We start from the raw sequence: 21,448 nt of genomic DNA, 5'->3' as shown, positions 1-21,448 counted from the left end.
ATTGGAATAGTGTCCCATTGTGATTGTGATTTTTCCAAAGTTTTCTTAAACCTCTTCTACAATATTCACTTAAAAATTTCAGTTTCTTCTCTCATACAAGTTTAAACACCTCTACTTTGTATTGGAGAGATAGGAAAATGACTTTTGACTTTCCACTCCTCTCCAAAAAAAAATACTGGTACGACATTGATGGCTCTATATAATAGTTTGGATTTGTAAGGTTTAGGGTTGCAACTCAGGCAAGTTGGACGGGTAATTCTATCTTCAACTCTAATTACTCAACCCGAATCTAGCCCATTATACTTACTTTTAAATTTGGGCTTGCAACCCGGGCTTAAATTTCGAGTTACTCATATGACTAATCTTCACATTGAAAATTTAGTATGATCCTGAATTAGTTGTAGATTAAATTACTCTTAAACAAAAAATAATTTAATTTTTTTTTGTAAATTTTTAATAAATTATAAATAAATTCTTAGAAAATTTATTTTCTTAAATGTTAACATACAATATTATATATAATGTAATTAAAATTAAAAATGTATATTCAGAGAAAAAAATTAAAAATGTATATAAAAATAATATTAGAATTCGGGTTCGGGTTGCTAGCGCCTCAACTAAAGCCCAACCCTAATAAAATTCGGGTAACTCTACTTATAAAAATAAATCTTGTAAAAAATCGAGCTAGGCTAGAGTAGTTCCAGATTGCCCAACCCAAATTGCACCCCTAATAAGATTAGTAATAAGTACTTCTCTCTCTTTGACGGTTGTTCCCACTCACTTTGCACTTTCATATTATCTTCTCTGTTATAAGACAAAGGGTGAATATTTCATCTTATCTAATATCAATGAAGCATTTGGGAATAGTATGTACATAAAAAAATTTATTACCAAATTCAAGGCTCATCAACTTATTTACTAGTCTTTTCGGTGTCATTTGACTTGGCTTATTTAGGGTCTTGAACAGGAGACTTAAGGATAGTACCTAACTCTCAACTTTTGTATTTGATAAAAATAGATTATACTATTAAACTGCAAACTCTTTATTTTGCAATTGAATATTTTTATGTACATTCTTGTTAAGAAGTGAATATTGGATCCAAAATTGAAACTTTTTAAAAAATATTAGCAGTTAGAGAATTGAGGATGATTTATTTGTGCGTATGATGAAAATGATCTGATTATGATTTGAGATCAAGTGATTCGAGTGCTTCAGTATCATTAAGTTCTGTAATTGTTACAGTTAATTGTAAGCATTGTTTTACTTTTATTTTTTGGTTTTTAGTCGAAGGTGATCTTTCTTAGAATTTATCTACTGACATTTTTACCAAAAGAGAAAATCTTAGTTTTGGCATATTGTTTTAATCCTCCAAATTTTTATAAATAATAAATTAAATAATTATTTTGGACATTCACAAAATATTTTGGACAATCACGAGAAGAATCATGTTTTTAAGAATATTAACCTCTTAAATAATAATAATAATAATAATCCATAGCGCCATACCTAACCGGCCAACCTTTTGTAAGACAACATTTGAAAGAAATGTTACAGAATTTTAGAAATGCAGATAAATAACATTTTACCAGAGGAGGAGGAAGGTTGTTGTTGATAGACTCTCAGCAGTATGCACTTGATCAAGAAAGAATAAATAAAAAAATTAATGTCCTCCCATATCCCATTTTGTGAAAGGTGACTTCCAAAATTTTAAAATTTATAATTTCAAAGGTTAAAAATAAAGTTTTAAACTATTCCAAAAATACTAAAATTAGATATTTAAGTCTACTAGTCATCAGTAGCTTGTTGATTGGATTACAGAACTCATGACTCATGCACAAGTGAAAGCTTGTGGATAGAACTCATGCATAACAGAAGCCATGACTCATGCAGAAGCGATGGTGTATTGAAAAGAACTTTGAAACTAATTTTTTTTGAGAACGTTTGTATCTTGTAAAAACGTTTCTCATGTCCTATTAAATTTGAAGTAGTTTAATAGTGTGTCCAAGTCAAGGTTTGTGTTAGTTGAATTTTCAAATTGCATGTACATTTTTCAACGCCAAGTGGCTTCTCCTAATACATGACATTTGCTCAGGTAAAAGATTTTCTAAATAAAAAGAAAAGTAAAAATAATAATAATAATAATAATAATAATAATAAGCACAAAGAGAAAGTAGATAAAAGTAGACAAAGAGAAAGTGGTTGACATTTGCTTATGTCCAAGTCAAGGTAGTGCTAAATCCACTTCAAGTCTTGTTAGCTTCCATGGCTACAAATTAATGTGTCAAAGTGGATGACAAATTGAGAATAGGCCATTGGAGTTGGTTGATGTGTGATGGTCCATAAGGTCCATGGATGTCCTTCCTGTAATCCTGTGTGACAATGAACTTTAAACCTTATGAAGAGGAAGCAACCACTTAGAACTCTCTATAAAACCAAGGCTGATGAAGGGTTTAACATCTATATCTCTTAGTTTCTTTGAAAACTCGGCGCGGCTAGTAGTGTTCGACCCTGGAACAGTGCACATGTATTCCCCAAGAAAACCCTGCAAAAACATCATCCCCTTAATATTACCAAATATATATATATATATATATATATATATATATATATATATGACAATGCATTACCAAAAGTATATAAATAATATATGAGATGTGTGAAATACAAAGCATGATTATGATTATTATTATTATTTTTAATCGAAAACTAGAAAAGTTCGACCCTTTCCAAAAGAGAAGAATGAGATTAGGGAGTAGTAGATAAAGAAATTTACATTAACATTTTACTTCTCTCTCTTAGACATAATATCCACTAATACGGAAGACCGTAAAGGGTACTATTTTTAAAAAAAGTAATTGAGAGTCCGAAGTCTTAGGTGAGTGAGGACTTGCATTACGATGATATCATTAATATTTCTAACATTACTATGATATCACCTATCAATCTTTCTGCATTACTCATTATCTTAAGTTTATTATGGAAGTTTCTAGTATTTTTGAAGAATAACTATATCATTTTTATTTATCTATTAAAAAGGCAAGTTTAGTACATTTTCCTTGAGAATAATGCTATCAAGAAAGTTTCATCATGACAAGAGCCCGTACTTTCCATATTTAACCGCTGAATTGGTATATGTATAAAATAATTCATTTGGCTTTTCATATATCTGAAAAAATTGTCTTAATCCGGTGACTAAACATAGACAGCTCATGATTTTTGTCACGAGGGACTTTCTTGATACCAATATTATTCCCTCAATATATGCAATAATATATATATATATATATATATATATATGTGTGTGTGTGTGTGTGTGTGTGTGTGTTTGTGTGTGCGCGCGCCTGCGTGCGTCTTGTCTTTTAGAAGATTATAACGATCTGATCATCCTTGAGGGGTAACCACATTGCTCATGTGAGTGTAAGCATATATTGTTGGCTGTAGTTTCAGCCAACTAAATAAATTCTAAGTGAAGAGAGGAGAAAAATGAGTAAACAAATATTTTTTGTATTGTATTGAACTCTTTGTTTTTGTGTTGATCTCTTAACAACAAATACCTTACCCTATATATACTATTCTCCCATAGACCTTTGAACTTTTCAAGACAATCTCAACTACACACATGATACATGTACACTCTTGATACATGTATCCATTTGATACATGTACAATAATAGATGCATGAATGAACATATACATGAATGAACATGGCATTAATCTAATTTTAACATATACTACTCTAGAGAAAGTTCTCCAGGCTCGGCCTAAGAAAATGTTGCTCCCAGAACTACTTATATTGCAATGGACAAACGAGTAGCCAGTACTGTCAGAGCTACTCTCCCTTGCTTGTGCCGTCACTATTGCAATATTTTCACCTGGCAAAACATGTAATTCCGTGTTCTGCACCAAAAACATCCATGCACATCAATTATTGTTCAAGAGAATATAAATGCTCAATTTGTAAAAAATGTAAGGTTTAATCTAATGATTGTTTATACGTATGTCAAAGAGATCTAGAGAGAGAGATCGATTTGATACCAAATATAGAGATTTGCCATTGCCAAAGATGAAATCAACGGTGCCTTCAATGTAGCAGTTTTGAAATAAATGTTTGCCTTTCATCACAGATGGTGTCTTGAAATCCATAGACTTTTATAGAATGCTGCTTTGTCGCCGGAGATCCTTAGTGAAACTGCCTCCCTTTTGCCATCCGGCCTCGGTGCCGAATTCTAAAACAACAAACCATGAAAATTTTAATACACACACATACAAGGGATAATTATCCAGAATTTCCAGTTTTGTTGTTTATAAATAAATAAATAAAACTAATTATATCCTCCCTTCTTTTAGAGAAACCAGTGATCAAGATGTTAAGCTAGGTCTTAAATTAAAATTTCACTCTCACCTTAATCTTAAAAGGGTTCGTTAGAGTCACTTTTGTAAAGTTGTAGACCTTTAGCTATTGTTGTGTTATCTAGCAGCTTTAATTGCAAAAGTGTAGGGGTTAATCTAGTCCCTTACAGTGATTTCTTTCTTCATTTTAATCTAGTTCTGAATTCAGTAAACTACCCAAAAAGGAGGGAGATCGAGGGGGAAGGAAGCATAAACATAGGCAAACACGAACTTTCTTAAACATAAACTATGATTTATATGTAACTCACCGCAATTATAAGATTAAGTGCGATGAAGTAGTCGGATTCTACAATTAAGGTGGCGCTATCAACAGTTCCACATTCCTTTGCTATATCATCATAAACCAACGTTGGCATATCATTTGGTGAACCATAAAACGTGACAAATGGCTTGTTTTGATCGATCCTAATTTTCTCAGTATATTTTCCGCCTCCAATCCACACGATGACACGACGAGTATTCTTGTCTGAAATACGTACTTTTAACAGCATCAGTCACCATCTTAAAGTCACCCTTTCCATCTTTCCTAGCCTTGATCACTTTGGCACGGGACTCCGCGGTCACAAGGGCAGGGTCCAGAGTGTGCTTTCGGGCCATGTAGGGCTCGACACTATTTTGGTACCAACCCTTCACTTGAGACTCATCTGCCGGGATAGTTACCGAGTCATCGGAGATGGCAATGGTGATGGTGAGAAGAATGGTCACCAAAACAGCTTCAAAGGTTGTCATTGTCATTTTTCCGGCCAGTGATGAGTTCCTCTTTTTGTTTTTAGTATGAATTGATTCATGAATGGATGGTCTATTTATACGAGTCTGGAGTGTTCAACCACACCATTTGGGGGTTGTTTTTGTAGTCACTGTTATGTTGTCATTTAAAACACCCTTCATGAAGGAAAAAACAACAAGAATGCCATTCTCCTAACCAAAACAGTGTTAGAGTCCTGCCTCCCGCGTGACTCTAGTTAGGGGCAGTTAGGGAAAATGATTATGCATAAATTCTTGTTAGAGTTTGTTCATGTCTAAACTAAGACAACGGCTTCATTTACCCAAGAATGTTAGCACAAGGATACTGAATTGAACTGTACGTGAGGACAACTCATTATATATAGATTCCTAACCCAATTAAATATATATATATATACTGTGTCTACAAAGAGTACTGTTTTAACTGTGCATAACATAAGGAAAACTCGATACAAATAGTACTGTTTAAGCTGTGCATAATCACAACTCATTACAAAATGTGTTTGGTGAGTAACCATAGTGTACAAGTGATGTTTGTTATTTGGTCCTCTCAAGTAATATAGTTATTCATCTTGTCTGAATGATTGAAATTTAGAAACTTAATGAAAGGGAAGGCAGTTATCACTGAATTACCGCCTTTGACTGTTCGTTTTTCCTTTGCATAAGGAAAATGAACTTCTTTGTGAATTTTTTTCATGATTTATACATATTATAATATAAAATTTTCTAGGGGACTTTTAAATCTCATCTCATCAAATGGAATATATATATATATATATGCGCGTGTGTGTGTGAGAATTGAAATAAGCTTGTTTGAAATAGTGTCTCAAAAAATTTTAAATTATTTTTAAGGTGTTTTATTTCTCATACGAAAAGGATCGAAATTTAGAAGAGAGAAAACTCGGACTAATATTAAAGAAAGTTTCTAAGTTTATAGTGTAATTGCTTTATTTTTATGTTCGCATGTTTCTGCTGTCCCATTCCGGAGATAAGTTGGATGACTTGTTTTGAGATACTAGTCATTCTATCGTCCTTATTTTAACATTTTTAAGCTCTTATGTAGTTATGTGATAGCAAGAAAGCTGAAGTCTAATGGTGTTGCATAAGGAACCATAATAAGAAATTGGACGTGAATGTCAAATATATTGGTTCATTATCTTGTCCTCTTCATCACTACACATCATCAATTTATTCTGAGAGCTCGTCATCATGAAATCATGATTAAATATGGATTTGATAATATATATATCACTGAAAATATGTCAATCCCATTCACTTTAAAATTCTTCTTGAAGATTGATGATGTGTTTTTTTTTTTTTTTTTTCCACTGACATAAGGTGTGATTGTTTAAAGATTAACCGACTTATATCAGATTGTCAATATAATAAATCTCGAGAGCGTGAATGTAATTAACCCTAAAATCTAATTGACCCACCCCAAAATCCCAAGTCACAACCCATAAAACAATATATATAGTGCTTCACTGCTTCTCGCTCCTTTCGCAAATATGCAGTGCTTCACTGCTTCTCACTCCTTTCCCAATGAGGAAAGTGGACTCCTTTTGCAATATGGGATTATTTTTATTTATTTATATATATTTTTTTTCGGGAAGTTGAAGGAACTGTTCATAAATTAGGCAAGCATGTTTTACAAGTACATTAGTTTAGAAGTCAGTTATTAATTTAAAATTTTAAAGTCAACACAACCATTTCTTATCGTAAAATGACCAAATATTATTCCCCAAAATACAATTTTAATCTTTATATATTGAACTTCATACTTTCATATAATTTAATATTAAGTATGCATAATTTATCAAATGATATAAAAAATTACTTAACAGAAATTATTTTTGGTAAAACATAATTTGAAATTAAATCTGTATATAATTTCATATATCTACAATTTATTAATATATATTACTCCATACTATAAATTCATATTAACAAATTTTAAATACTACTAGAAATAATAAAAATAATTTCTATTTGTACTAAAAAAATATAATATGATTTGCCCTTCAAAACCAAAAGCAAATACAACACATTTATCTAATATATTTAATTAAATAGTTTAATTTAATTATAATAAATAAGTTAGTAAATCAAATACAAACACTCTATACATAATTTTGTTCGCATGTCGGGTTAAAAAGTGCGACACAATTATCAATTATGACTTGCACTCTGGGTCCATGCAACCGGGTGGCCCATTGGCGATCCACTAAATCCCTATAGTAAATCAAATTCGCGATCCACTTTCTTCTCTTACCTTGGCAAAAATCAAACCAATCACGGAACAAACACAAAAACGTCGCCGTAAAGTTGCTTTCCTCTTTACCTTGGCTCAATAAAAAAAATCCTTCATAATTTTAAAGGAGGAGTAATCCAGAGAAGAGTAGAAGACTCCAGAACCACGATTTCCTTTCTATTTCGGGACCCTCTCTTTCCATAAATACCCCCATCCGCAAACAGCTTTGAATTCGTAAGCGAGCTCTGTTCGAATCTCCCAAAATCCCCTCGTAGCGATCTGTTGGCTGAATACTAATGGCGGATGTTCAAATGGCCGACGCTGAGACCTTTGCCTTCCAGGCAGAGATAAACCAGCTTCTCAGCCTCATCATAAACACCTTCTACAGCAACAAGGAGATTTTCCTTCGGGAACTCATCAGTAACTCCTCTGATGTACGTACTACATATTCTCTCTGTCATATATTAATGTGTGTGTATATATATGTGTATGTGTGTGTTTATGTGTGTGATTTGGTGTTGAATTGATCAATGGTGGTGTATGTAGGCTTTGGATAAGATCAGATTCGAGAGTCTGACGGACAAGAGCAAACTCGATGCTCAGCCGGAGCTCTTCATCAGGATCGTCCCGGACAAGGTCAACAAGACCCTCTCTATCATCGACAGTGGTATCGGAATGACCAAAGCAGGTACTATAATCAATTTGATTCCCAACTTTAAGCTAAAATTTCATGATTGTTTCCCAGGAAATTTTTCATCAGAAAAAATTGAAACTATTGGAGAATGTAGTAGCATTCGAGGGCAAATTTAGGATTATTGTAGTTGTATTTATTTATTTATTTTTGGATGGTTAATAATTGAAAATTGTTTGTGAATGTGTTGTTTTTACTAGATTTGGTGAACAATTTGGGGACAATTGCGAGATCGGGGACCAAAGAATTCATGGAGGCGTTGCAGGCTGGAGCAGATGTGAGCATGATTGGTCAATTCGGTGTTGGGTTCTACTCTGCTTACCTTGTTGCAGAGAGGGTCATTGTGACCACAAAGCACAACGATGATGAACAGTACATCTGGGAATCTCAAGCCGGTGGGTCCTTCACTGTCACTAGGGACGTCAATGGCGAGCAACTAGGCAGGGGGACCAAAATCACTCTCTTCCTCAAGGAAGACCAGGTAAAAATTCCAATTCAATGTTATGTTGCTTTGTTGCTGTTGAATTGAACCTGTGTAGTGTCATGAATGTAATGTTGGTTTCTGAAACTCCAAATTGTTATATTTGTCTCTCAACCATGGGAAGTTTGAATCCCTCTGTTTTTCTTTGCAACCAAACAGATAAGTTGTCTGGGATTGTTTGAATCCTCAAATTCGGTTGCTTGGTACTTACTTTATGTTGTTGATTTCTTGTAGTTGGAGTACATGGAGGAGAGGAGGATTAAGGACCTTGTGAAAAAGCATTCTGAATTCATTAGCTATCCTATCTATCTTTGGACTGAGAAAACCACTGAGAAAGAGATCAGCGACGACGAAGACGATGAACCAAAGAAGGAAGAGGAGGGTGATGTTGAGGAGGTTGATGAGGAGAAAGACAAGGACACCAAGAAGAAGAAGAAGATCAAGGAGGTCAGTCATGAGTGGCAGCTCATTAACAAGCAGAAACCCATTTGGTTGCGAAAGCCGGAGGAGATCACCAAGGAAGAATATGCCTCGTTCTACAAGAGCTTGACCAATGATTGGGAGGATCACCTTGCCGTCAAGCACTTCTCTGTCGAAGGACAGCTCGAATTCAAGGCTATCCTTTTTGTACCCAAGCGAGCCCCATTTGATCTTTTCGATACCCGAAAGAAGATGAACAACATCAAGCTCTACGTCCGAAGGGTGTTCATCATGGACAACTGCGAGGAGCTCATCCCGGAGTACCTTGGATTTGTCAAGGGTGTTGTGGATTCTGATGACTTGCCACTCAACATTTCTCGTGAGATGCTGCAACAGAACAAGATTCTCAAGGTGATCAGGAAGAACCTTGTGAAGAAATGCATTGAGATGTTCAATGAGATTGCGGAGAACAAGGAGGATTACACCAAGTTCTATGAAGCTTTCTCGAAGAATCTGAAGTTGGGTATTCACGAGGATAGCCAAAACAGGGCAAAATTGGCTGACCTGCTCCGATACCACTCCACCAAGAGTGGTGAGGAGTTGACTAGCTTGAAGGACTATGTCACCAGGATGAAGGAAGGTCAGAAGGACATCTACTACATCACCGGTGAGAGCAAGAAGGCTGTTGAGAACTCTCCGTTCTTGGAACGTCTAAAGAAGAAAGGCTACGAGGTTCTTTTCATGGTTGATGCCATTGATGAGTACGCTGTTGGGCAGCTGAAGGAATATGATGGGAAGAAATTGGTTTCCGCCACAAAGGAGGGTTTGAAGCTTGACGATGAGAGTGAGGAAGAGAAGAAGAAGAAAGAGGAAAAGAAGAAGTCATTTGAGAACCTTTGCAAGACCATGAAGGAAATTTTGGGAGACAGAGTTGAGAAAGTGGTTGTATCTGATAGGATTGTGGATTCTCCGTGCTGTTTGGTTACAGGAGAGTATGGGTGGACTGCAAACATGGAAAGGATCATGAAGGCACAGGCTCTGAGAGACAGCAGCATGGGCTCATACATGTCGAGCAAGAAGACCATGGAAATCAACCCGGACAATGGAATCATGGAGGAGCTGAGGAAGAGAGCCGAGGCCGACAAGAATGACAAGTCGGTGAAGGACCTTGTGCTGCTCCTATTTGAGACTGCTCTCCTGACTTCTGGCTTCAGTCTTGATGATCCAAACACATTCGCGGCGAGGATTCACAGGATGTTGAAATTGGGTCTGAGCATCGATGAGGAAGAGGAAGATGCTGACATGCCGGCATTGGAGGAAGATGGTAATGAGGAGAGCAAAATGGAGGAAGTGGACTGAGGGCAGAAGCATAAGCAGATAGCATCTATGTTGTGCTAGGAATTATTATTATTATTATTATTATTTTGGTGTAATTGAAGCTATATATAGTTTCAGTTTGGGGTATTTTTAGAAGGCACAAGACAAGTTACCTTTTTAACTATCTTAAATATATATATAAGAAATTAATGTTAACACCATTCCTTCCTTTCTTATTATTTTTTTTGATAAGTATTTCCTATCGATCCCCTTTCCTCTATTTCCTATCGATCCCCTTTCCTCTTGCTAGTTGCTCTCTCTAATTTCCTTGAAACAAAACCCTAATCTTAGGACTCGAGATGTTTCAAGATGAATATCTTCAATGAAAGAGATCAAGAATGAAAGTGTTGAAAGTGGCGGTCAAGGGAACATCTATAGCCTGCCTAGTATATATACAATGGCGCTTAGGCCTGCTCCATCTCGTTTCTCACTTCCATGAGCCATTTTTATTTATTTATTTAGAATTGGTTCTGAGATATAGAATTTGTGTGAAGGAGTTTAAAATTATATATATGGAATATTGGAGGAAACCAAAATAACTAAAATCTGTGTCTTCTCGTCAACATGATTTTTCAAGTCACAAGTCTAGACACAGTGGTTAATCACCAACCATCTTATCGATTTTGTTGCTTGGTTGGAGTGGTTGACAGGACTCAAATTGCATTTTTCATTTCATCATAGGCAAGATATCTCAATTTGGTTCTGAGATATAGAATTTGTTTTTCTTCAAAATTATTTCACAAATTATACATATAAATTTTTTTACAGAAGTCTGGCATTGTGTGCTCCACGGTGAGAAGCTTTGGAATATCTCCACGACGGTTTAGTGGAACCTATGGTCCATTGTGATTTGAAGCCCAACAATGTTCTTTTAAATGAAGAAATGGTTGCTCATGTAGGAGATTTTGGACTCGCAAAAATTTTAGTTGACAAGATTGCAGCACAAACAAAAACTTTAGGTTCACTCGGCTACATTGTACCAGGTGAATTTTCTCATAGTCTGCCTTCGATCTTCATTTTCTAAAATTATTGTTACATTTCTATCAATGGTGAAACTTATGTCTTCTTGTGAATTAGACTTCTCATCTTCCCACTAATGGTTGATTGGATCGATTAAAGCTTCTAAATTGTATAACATATTTCTTCTATTGTTTAAACATAATATACATTTCACTTTATTGTATACTCAGGCTAGTGGGGCTAACTTGGTAAGTTTGTTAGTTCAGGATTTTTTTTTTTTTTTTTAAAGAAGTTTTATGCATGATTTTGAAAGTATAGGGAAGTTTTATGATTTTAACTCTCTATTTATTTATTTTTATTTTTATTTTTAAGAGAAGCATATCTTTCATAAACAAGTCCAAGTTCATGAATACTAGGCCACATTGTAATTTTTAGTGAGATATGAAATTTGTCACTATATTTTTAAAAAATTTTTAATTGTGCGACAGAGTATGGTCCTGAAGGAGCAATTTCTATGAAAAGTGATGTTTATAGTTACGGAATAATGTTATTGGAGATGTTTACGAAAAAGAAGCCTACGCAAAATATATTCGTTGGAGGACTGAGTTTGACGCGATGGGTGAATGCATCACTTAGAACAAGGTAATGGAAGTTGTGGACAGTTCTCTGTTGGGGACACCAGATGGGAGAGAACCAATGAATGACCAACAAAATTGTTTTCTGGCCATCATTGGAATTAGGCATGTAGTGTTCTTCAGAATTAGCAGAGGGGAGAAGTGGCATGAAAGATGTGGTGGTCAACCTCAACACGATCAAATCACAACTCAATTGCAATCCACAAACATGATATGTGTGCAGTAGCATTGCACATGTGTCATTAGCAAGTGTTTGGCTTTATTGTTGTAATTTATTAAATGGCTGAGAAACTGAGTGTGTGTGCATCTAAATAGTGTAAGCCAACCCCTAGGGTATTCAGCTCAATAGGGTATTCAGCTAAAATTATAAGCAAGAACACCCAATCACAATCAACCGTACACAATTAAACAAGTTTGACAGATGGGTCCTCACAATTTAACTCAAAAATAAAATAAGAAAGTCCTAAAATATCGTTTGGTTCCTTGGAAAATATTTGAAAGCAACGTCACTAATAAATAATTTAGTTTTAGTACATAAGGATTTTAGAAAACAGAAAACCTTCCAATTAACAAGAGTTTTTTTTTTTTTCTCTATCTCTCTCTCTCAATCAACGAGATTAGTTGAGGAATAAAAATATTTTCATTGAAGAGTGTACCTAGTTGCAGAGGAGGCCAGGACTTGAGGCTTGAGGCTTTGATGATTTAGTGAGGAAATTTTTTTTTTTTTTTTTTTATTTTTTTATTTTTTTTTTATTTTTTATTTTTTTAAGATAGGGGTGTTCTAATTCACTCAATCTTTGGTTCTTGTGATTCATTTTCCTATAATTAATGTACAACATGCTTGAATGTGATTGTTCATTGGAGAAATTTCTTTAGAGTTGTATATTAAATTTGTATATCCATGTGGGTTGTTATGTGAAAGTGATTTGTGAGTAGATAGTTATTAAAATGAATAGAGAATTATGCTTAAATGGTTGTGTTTTAAATTCATATATTTAATGCAAAAAAATTTGATTATTTATGTACATGTTGGTCTTCCATGAGAATTATCTTGATAAGCTTGTAATATTTATTAGAGTTGATTTGTATGATATTACGGCATTGAGATGCATGAAGCATTCATGCATTCATTGGGAAAGAAGTAAGGGGAAAAATGTTTTAAAATAAATGAATTTGTTCTTGAGAAAAAATATTTTTCAAAGGAGTTTGAGAAAATCGGACACCTAGGAGGCGCCTAACGGTTTGTGTTATTAGTGTAGTCTGGAAGTGAGTATGGTTGAGCTAACTAGGCCGGATGCGATGCTTTGGAGGTGCCTTGTGGTCGTAGATAGTTAGTCAACCCTCCATTCATGACGCCTTGGAGGTGCCTTGGGTCGGATTACACTGACGGTTTGGAAGTTGAAACAAAAATGTTTCAGAAAATGGGGGGTGACATTTGCATAATATTGCACTTCATGACATTGTGGTAAACTTATGATTGATTGATATTTGTTACATACTTGTTGTTGTGGTTGAGAATGTGCGTTTCCCTATGGCATGATTCTGTTTGCCTTTACCTATTCTTCGTATGGATTCACGAGGTCATAAGAAGTGTGTCTTAGACACTTCCTATTGAGCTTATGCTCATCCCTTTATTATTAACATTTTTCAGGACACGGAAGGGAAGTGGCGGACGATACTCCTCCACAGGATTCGATGGGTCAGTGGACTGTTTTGACATACTTTGTAGTTATGATCTCATTTTATTATTATTGTTATTACTATATTTTTTTTTATGACACGCATATTATATATTGACGGACGGTAGTGTCCTTAGGTGACCTCGAGTTCGGATAAAGACCCTGTTAGCAATTCGGACTCTCGGATTCAGGTCGTTATATTGCGACTCCCCGTCCAAAAGCAACTTGACCTTAGGCTTATGCTTGATATTTGTAGAAGAGTAGTAGGTAGATTAGACAACAATCCATTAATGCTCCAACCCTTTCAAAGTGTGATCGTTTTTACTTCTGTTCTTCAATCGTCTGAATTCGATGTAAAAGTAGATCTGCTTTTGTCTGATAGATGTAGATGCAACTGTATGATTACGATCAGGATTTGAACACCACAACTCTAAACTCACAATGTGTTTATGTGTATGTGTTCTAGAAAGACAAATAAAAAATTCTATAAGAATTTCTGAAATAAAAATCTTCCTAAGGCTTTTAAGAATAATAACTTGATGTATGACATGATTTATATAAAGGTTTACAAAGTCCTATTCCTTCTGAAAATAAAGAAAATTTCATGCATAGGACTTGAAAGGAAAGTTGGATCAAAAAGGAATTAAACAGAATAAGAAACTGAAAACCTGTTATTGTCAGGACTTCTGGAACCGGTACCCCAATCTTGGTACCGGTTCCTGAGGACAGAATGGAGTTCCCAAATCTCAGCTTCCGGAACCGGTTCCCAAATTTAGGTACTGGTTCCCACTTGACAGAATCTAATTTGAACTTGGATTTTCTATTTTTGGAGACTCTGAAAAATATACCATATAGGTATTTTTGTCTTAAGTGGGAAACGAAGTCCTAATGTGTTGTTCTTTCCTTTTCGATGATTAACAGTACTCTCATCTTCTGAACAACCTTTGAATTCCGCGGTCGATGTCAATTCTGATATGTTAATGAAAACTAGAACTTGTTTTGTTATTGAAATGTGCCAATTACAAAAATATATCTCACATATTATTTCTCGTAAATGGTGAATTCTTTATTTTCTCAAAGAAAAGAGAGAAATAATTGAGCGACATATATCTTTTATATTTTTGTAACTGGAAGTAGGGTTGCAAATTAGCCGAGCCGAGCCGAGCTTTACCTTGCTCGGGCTCGGCTCGCCAGTTTCAGGAGGGTGCTCGGGGTCGGGCTCGGCTCGGGCGAGTTTGGCCAAACTAGGCTCAGGCTCGGCTCGCCAATATTTTGGCAAGCTCGGGCTCAGCTCGGCTCGAGCTCGCCTTCAAGCCAAAATGAAAAAAAAAAAAAAAAAAAGAAGAAAAAAACCAAAAAGCTTCAGATCTGGTACTGTTTTGACGATGGATTAAAAGAGCTCTCCAATCATTCTTTTGATCTTCCTTGTATTAAAATGGGATTGAGATATCGAGACCCAAAAGGAGATTTTGAGAGAGAGATCTATTGGAAACCCTCCATGACAGATTTGTTTAGGGTTTAATAGCAAATATTACAGAGATTTGTTGGAGACAGTCAATGGCGTGTTAGAGAGGAGGAAGCGATGTTGCGACAGCATGATATAGAGGAAGAAGTGATGTTGCGGCTGCTATAAAGACGAACCCTGATATAAAGATAGATAATATATATATATATATATAATATGATGATGATAGGGTAACAGGTTAAGTAGATTTGGGCTTAAGGTGAGTTGGGCTTAAGTTAAATGAAAATGGGCTAATGAATAGGTATTTAGATTGGCATTATATTAAATGGGCCACACAATTATATATTAGTATAAAATAAAATAAAATAAAAATTAATTATTTTACTAAACGAGCCTGTTCACGAGCCTAATGAGCCGAGCTTAGCGTTGCTCAAGCTCGGCTCGTTTACTAAACGAGCCTAAAAAATGTGTTTTAAATTTTAAATTTTATTTATATACATCTATTGAATAATAGTATTATAAAACATAAATTCATTTCTAATTTTTATACTAAGAGTGTATCATAGATTCAATTATTCCACTTCTTTATCATAATAGTGTTTTTATTTTAAATGAACAAATATCATTTACTGTTTCGCTTGTGATTATTTTTTTTCAAAAATAAAAAAGTTCAATACATTAGAATATATTAACACATTACAATTATTCTACTACTTTATCATAATAGTGTTTCATTAGATAATATTTTTGTTTATTTTCTTTTCATTTTGTTTTAGCCTCCAAAGCTCATGGAAAATATAATTTTGAATCTAACAACATCTGAATTGGAATCACTGCAAAGAATTGTTTGTTTTAACTCTTCCTCTGTTTTTATTGGCAGCAAGCAAATCACTATTATATAGAAAATTTTCATATGATGCATGCATATATATATATATATATATATATATATATGCGCAAAATGACCAAACGAAGGCTACTTGCCATACCATGTAACCAGAAATCAAGCAAGGCTACTTGGCGCAACCCAGCAAATCAAATATAAAAAATATGGTCTTAATTCTTGGCCAAAGGACTACAGACAGCACAATAGATGAGAGCTGGATTGAATTACAAGGACACTTTAACCATCAAGAATTATGATGCAATGCGATTTCCAACCCTCATTTCAAGGAATATTCATGATGACAATAAATTTCTTCTAAGGAAAAAGACAGTAACTTAGAAATATTTATAATACCATAAAATTTGAGAAAAACCAACAATAATGTTTAATTATGTCTTACAAACTTGATCTCACATTTGCGACAGCAAGAGATAAAAATAGATTTTTTCATCACATAAAAATGATGAGCAAAAAAAAAAAAAAAAAAATTAGATTGATCAAAAGACATCCGAAACAAATTAAGTCTATACTGAACTTCCTAACACAGTTGGGACAATCCAAATTGAGGGTAGCATATTGTTATGTGAAGGATCAAGGATGAAATGCGTCCCAAAACTTTCATTCACTATGTCGAAGATACCCATGTCACGGCGCCCAGGTGGGGGATAGCATATCTAGTCAATATAATCATCTGTATAGTATATTGAATTAGGTTCACATCCGGGCCATTTGGAAGCTGAAACACAAATGGAATGATTATCTCCTAAAAACAGGGTATCTCCACCCAAGTTCTTCACTTCAACAAGCATATGCGAACCCTCCTCAAATTGGTCTAAGAGCATCTTAAAAACCTTAAACCCTAAAGTTGCATGCTGTGAATCGTCTCCAATTTCTAAAAGCCTTTGTACAAGAATTAATTCCCCACTAGATGATTCGACAAGATGCATGAGTTCAGTATCAATAATTTGCGGTGAAATTTCCTTTTCCTCCACTTGCGGAGCCCCAGCCATTCTTTTAACATCAATCATTAGGATTCTATGATTATCAACTGCAAAACTCCGGCCTTTATAATATATGACATCACCAAATCACCTAAATCTCTCTTTCTCTATGCAAGTCCAAGCTTCATCTCCTGCCCGAATAAATGCCAGGGTAGAACTAATGCCATAGATGGCGGCAACAATATAACTTTTGTAACTTCAAAGGAAATCAGATTTATGCTTGTTGAGACCACACTATCAATTGGAGGAAGCTCTATTGTAGAGCCAGAGAACGGATTCATTAGACTTACGCTCGAGGATTTTTCTATACCAATCAGCCAACCATGTGAGGAACCACAAAGCCTCTCTTTGTAAGGTACCCGTAATTGAAAATCATACAGCTTATTATGAGTAATGTTGTATAGACTGCGTCGTTCGGTGACATTATTATCTTTCAAAGGCACTATCAAGAATGGAACTTGTGTGGAAAACTTATTTTGAACAAATTTAAGTTTGTTCTCCATTGCCACAGACTGCCATGGTTTGCAAACCGCACCAAATCGAACAAATTCAGAAAGTGAAACCAAATTTTCCAGAATCATATCTATTAAGTTCTTCGGAAGCCATGCCCAATCTGACTCCTCCAGTGACCCCATCAGTCTTCTTTTTTTTTTTCTTCATTTTTTTTTTTTTTTTTTTTTTAGCATTGCAATGTGAACAAATCAAAGAATCTATATAATCACAATAACTAACATCGTATCTACAATACTCAATTAATTGGCAAAATTTTGAATGGGATTTATAATCTTAAACTAAATAATTTACCCAAAAAACAAAAACAAAAAAACAAAAACTTGTTGCAAACTTATGATCGAGTATAAAGATATTGGTGTAATCTCTTTCATCATAAGGGTAACAAACTTGCTACTGACAATTTTTTTTTTAAAAAAACTATTCGATAAAATTAATTTTCAATATTAAGATCTAATTTATACAGTACCAAATCCAAATCCCATATATACTGTGAAATATGAACATAGAGTCGAGAGTTTTATTTCTGGTCAACTCTCTGAATAAAGTAGCAAAACGAGAGAGTTGATCAAACCTTGCCTCGTACTTCCGTAACATATATATATATATATATATAAGTAGAGAACTGTACACCAATCTCTTGGAAAGGAGATATATACAAGAATTTATTTAAGCATGTAAATAACAATAAATTCAGCTCACAAAGTAGGTAAAAACAGAATGACAAAAAACACAATAATCTTTAACGGAATAAATAAATAATAATAAAACTAATAAAATAGAATGAAAGAATGAATATAAAAAACTTACATAATCTTAAACTTCACAATTAACTACGGTGGGATTTATGAGGGTGCGTTGAGTCTGCTCCCCAATAAATAAATAAATATATATATATATATATATGTATGGTTGCTTACAATTCCTAAATATTCCTTCCCTAATCAGGAAAGGTTCCAAGAATCCTAATACAAGAAGGATAGGGTTTTATTACCAAAAAATTGTTTTATAGGAATGGATATCATAATAAGGATGATAAATTGCAAAAAAAAAACATAAGAAATAGTATATATAAACCATAATAACAATTACTGATAACTTCCTCACCTAAAAGGCTAAAAGGGACGAGCGAGATAACTTCCTCACCTAAAAGGCTAAAAGGGGCGAGCGAGATATTTTAGTTGAGGAGTGATATTAGCCCGATTAGTAAGAGTTAATTTCTTCTTGTACAAGTTTTGAATTACTTAGCAGGATTAGTTATGTAAGCTGGTCTCACTCTTTTATATTTTGCTTACATAACCAATTACTGATTGTTGATCTAAGATCTAAAAATTATTTTTCATTTTTGTTGGGGCCAATTATATATTGAAAAAATATAATTTATAAAATAAGAAAAAACCTAAATAAGCAGTGAAAAAAAAAAAAAAAAAGATGCAATAAATCACTGATAAAAAAAGTTAAAAAATATATTTTTCAAGAATTGTTTCAATTTTTAAAATTATTCAACTATTGTTTCAATTTTTTAATAATTCAACTTTCAAAAAAAAAAAAAAAAAATTGACAACTTTGATTCCATTCTGAGAAAAATATGTCATTGTAACCTTGATATACTTTTGCAATTTATAGTTATATATATAGGCAAAATGACCAAACAAAATGACAAGAATTAAGACTATATTTTTGCCTACTCGACCCACAAGAAAACTCAACTGGGGCAACTCGAAATCACAAGAATGATTTGGTACATAAATTGTTGCATGCATGCCTGCCTGCCTGCGGTGAAGATGTGTGTAGAAAGGGAGCTAACTCTAGCATCAAGTGGGCACAAGTTCATACAGTTGTCAAGCCAGAAAAAATGTGGATTTCCCATTGCAGACTTGGTGTTTGATGAAAGGCCAAACAGAGGGGTCTCAACTGCAAGAGCTTCCTCCAGGTCCATGAAGCCTACTGAGGAGGTATGTTTTACCCTTCAATAGGTAGCAGTGCACCAGAGACTGTGCTCTCTATTGGTGTACATTCCATGGCAGCCTTGTTTCTGAGCTCAACGTTGGGTAAATCCAAAACTCCATCTGATTTTGGCATACAAACACTTTTCCAACAGATTTTTGCTTTATGAGAGTTAAGATCAGTACCTGACCATAAGAAGCCACAATAAATTTGTTGATGTCATTCACAGTCTTTTTAGGGAGGATGAAAAGACCAATCCAATAAGAGAGCATGCCAAGGTGAGTAGATCTGGTCAGTTGAAATCTTGCAGCACAAGCGAGAGAATCAGAGGTCCAGTGGTTGATTCTGGAAGAGATTCTATCCACAAGCACCTGGCAGTCTCTGGCTTTAAGTCCCCTAGTGATTGAGAGGGACCCCCAAGTGAGTAATAGGCTGTGATCCTCTAAAGAATCCCAGCAAGGAGAGGATCTGAGTTTCAGGGGATGGATTGATCCCAGAGAAGTACACGGAACTCTTAGCATGATTAATTGTAGAGTAATGATAGGAGTCTGACAATCGGACACATCCGACTAAATATATGTGAGCGGGGGACATCATCATATATAATGACGTCATGATGATGTTATCCCTCACTCACATAAATCAATCGGACTCCCTATTAGTCGCTCACATAAATTTAGTCAGTTGCATCCGACTGTTGGGCTTCCTGTCATTACTCTACATTTATGTGAGCGGGGGATATCATCATATTTAATGACGTCATTATGATGTCATCCCTCACTCACATAAATCAATCGGACTCCCTATTAGTCGCTCACATAAATTTAGTAGGATGTGTCCGACTGTCGGATTTCCTATCATTACTCTGCATTTATGTGAGCGGGGAATATCATCATATTTAATGACGTCATGATGATGTCATCCCTCACTCACATAAATCAGTCGGTAACATCCAAAAGTCGGACTATTTAACATTATTCTTAATTGTAAGATGAAGTAGGATGGGTAACAAATACATTCCTTGATCCAAGCAATAAAGTTGAGAGGCAGACCAAACAGTTCCAGAGAGTCAACAAGGAACTCCCAACAAACTGAATCAAAGTCTATTGGCAACAAGTTTGGAAATTCATTTGTAGATTATGTTGCAGCAGGAAATAGTTCTGTAATCACTCATATTTATCAAAAAAAAAATAGTTCTGTAATCACTCATAGAGTTAGGGTTAGGAACCATTGCAATATAGGAGGCATTGACTTCCTTTAACAGTTTTCCATTAGGAAAAACTTCGCTGATTGCTTTTAGGACATCCCTGCTTCTTTGAAGAAAAAAGAGTTGTAACCATCAGGACTAGGGGATTTGTTTGAGTCAAGAGAGAAGAAGCAATTTTGGATCTCATCAAATGATGGTATGGATGCAGGTTCAGGAAGAAGAGAGGGTGGCAAAGATTGTGTAATAAAAGGGGCAAGAACTTCTTTGCTAGGGTTTGTAAACTGTTAGGATATAGATTACTGTGATTATGATTAATGATTGATTATATGGTACTAGAGCGAGAAGAGATGCATCCAAACCTAGAATACGATGGTTGTTTGGGGCATTTGAAGGTAACTTTCGTTGAGATAAGCAGTCCACAATGAACAGCATGGAACTTGAAATGAAAATTCTATGATTTTCGATTTTCTTGCTCTAGTAACCATAGTTCCAAGTTTGCAACCAAGGCTCCTTGGGATGGAGAGTTGATTAAGAACTACACTCATAAAATGAAAAAACAAAAAAATGAAGTTTTTGACTTCAATCCCTTCCCTATAGACCAAGGCTCACATCAATTTTTTTGAAACTAAAACTTAGGATGGAGCTTGGGTGGGCCAATATTTTGAACCTAGCTCGAGCCCAACCCAATTCTCATACAAATCTGACTTATAATTTTTACAATTAGAGTTGGACTTCTACAACAAGCTTAACCGGAATTAGAATTTTAACACCATTGTTCTGTCA

General features: G+C 34.7%; 2 protein-coding genes and 1 pseudogene across 2 annotated transcripts; 1 reads left to right on the top strand and 2 right to left on the bottom strand.

Moving 5' to 3' along the window:
* Positions 1-2,387: 2,387 nt before the first annotated feature.
* LOC132270264 (pectinesterase 2-like) lies at positions 2,388-5,146 on the bottom strand (annotated as a pseudogene).
* Positions 5,147-7,568: 2,422 nt separating this feature from the next.
* On the top strand, positions 7,569-10,551 carry LOC132271741 (heat shock protein 83). Its single transcript, XM_059773211.1, has 4 exons — positions 7,569-7,840; positions 7,953-8,094; positions 8,298-8,578; positions 8,813-10,551. Exons 1-4 carry the CDS (start codon positions 7,703-7,705, stop codon positions 10,355-10,357), a joined length of 2,106 nt encoding a protein of 701 aa, XP_059629194.1. The 5' UTR covers positions 7,569-7,702; the 3' UTR covers positions 10,358-10,551.
* Positions 10,552-17,108: 6,557 nt separating this feature from the next.
* On the bottom strand, positions 17,109-17,636 carry LOC132270263 (probable F-box protein At1g44080). The gene has a single exon (XM_059771452.1). The coding sequence runs from the start codon at positions 17,634-17,636 to the stop codon at positions 17,109-17,111; it is 528 nt and encodes a 175-aa protein (XP_059627435.1).
* Positions 17,637-21,448: the final 3,812 nt, after the last annotated feature.

This window comes from Cornus florida, unplaced genomic scaffold, assembly GCF_030987335.1.
Source record: "Cornus florida cultivar Cherokee Brave unplaced genomic scaffold, ASM3098733v1 CherokeeBrave_3.0.0_Hap2_Chr08, whole genome shotgun sequence".
NCBI lineage: Eukaryota > Viridiplantae > Streptophyta > Magnoliopsida > Cornales > Cornaceae > Cornus > Cornus florida.
This window is presented reverse-complemented; position numbering and strand designations above follow the sequence as displayed.

What these genes read in the sequence shown, in the direction of transcription:
- LOC132271741 (XM_059773211.1), top strand. Translation starts at nt 7,703, where the DNA reads ATGGCGGATGTTCAAATGGCCGACGCTGAGACCTTTGCCTTCCAGGCA. An exon ending in TCATCAGTAACTCCTCTGAT is followed by an intron (nt 7,841 to 7,952) that starts GTACGTACTACA and finishes TGGTGTATGTAG; the next exon opens with GCTTTGGATAAGATCAGATT. An exon ending in TCTTCCTCAAGGAAGACCAG is followed by an intron (nt 8,579 to 8,812) that starts GTAAAAATTCCA and finishes GATTTCTTGTAG; the next exon opens with TTGGAGTACATGGAGGAGAG.
- LOC132270263 (XM_059771452.1), bottom strand. Translation starts at nt 17,636, where the DNA reads ATGGGGTCACTGGAGGAGTCAGATTGGGCATGGCTTCCGAAGAACTTA.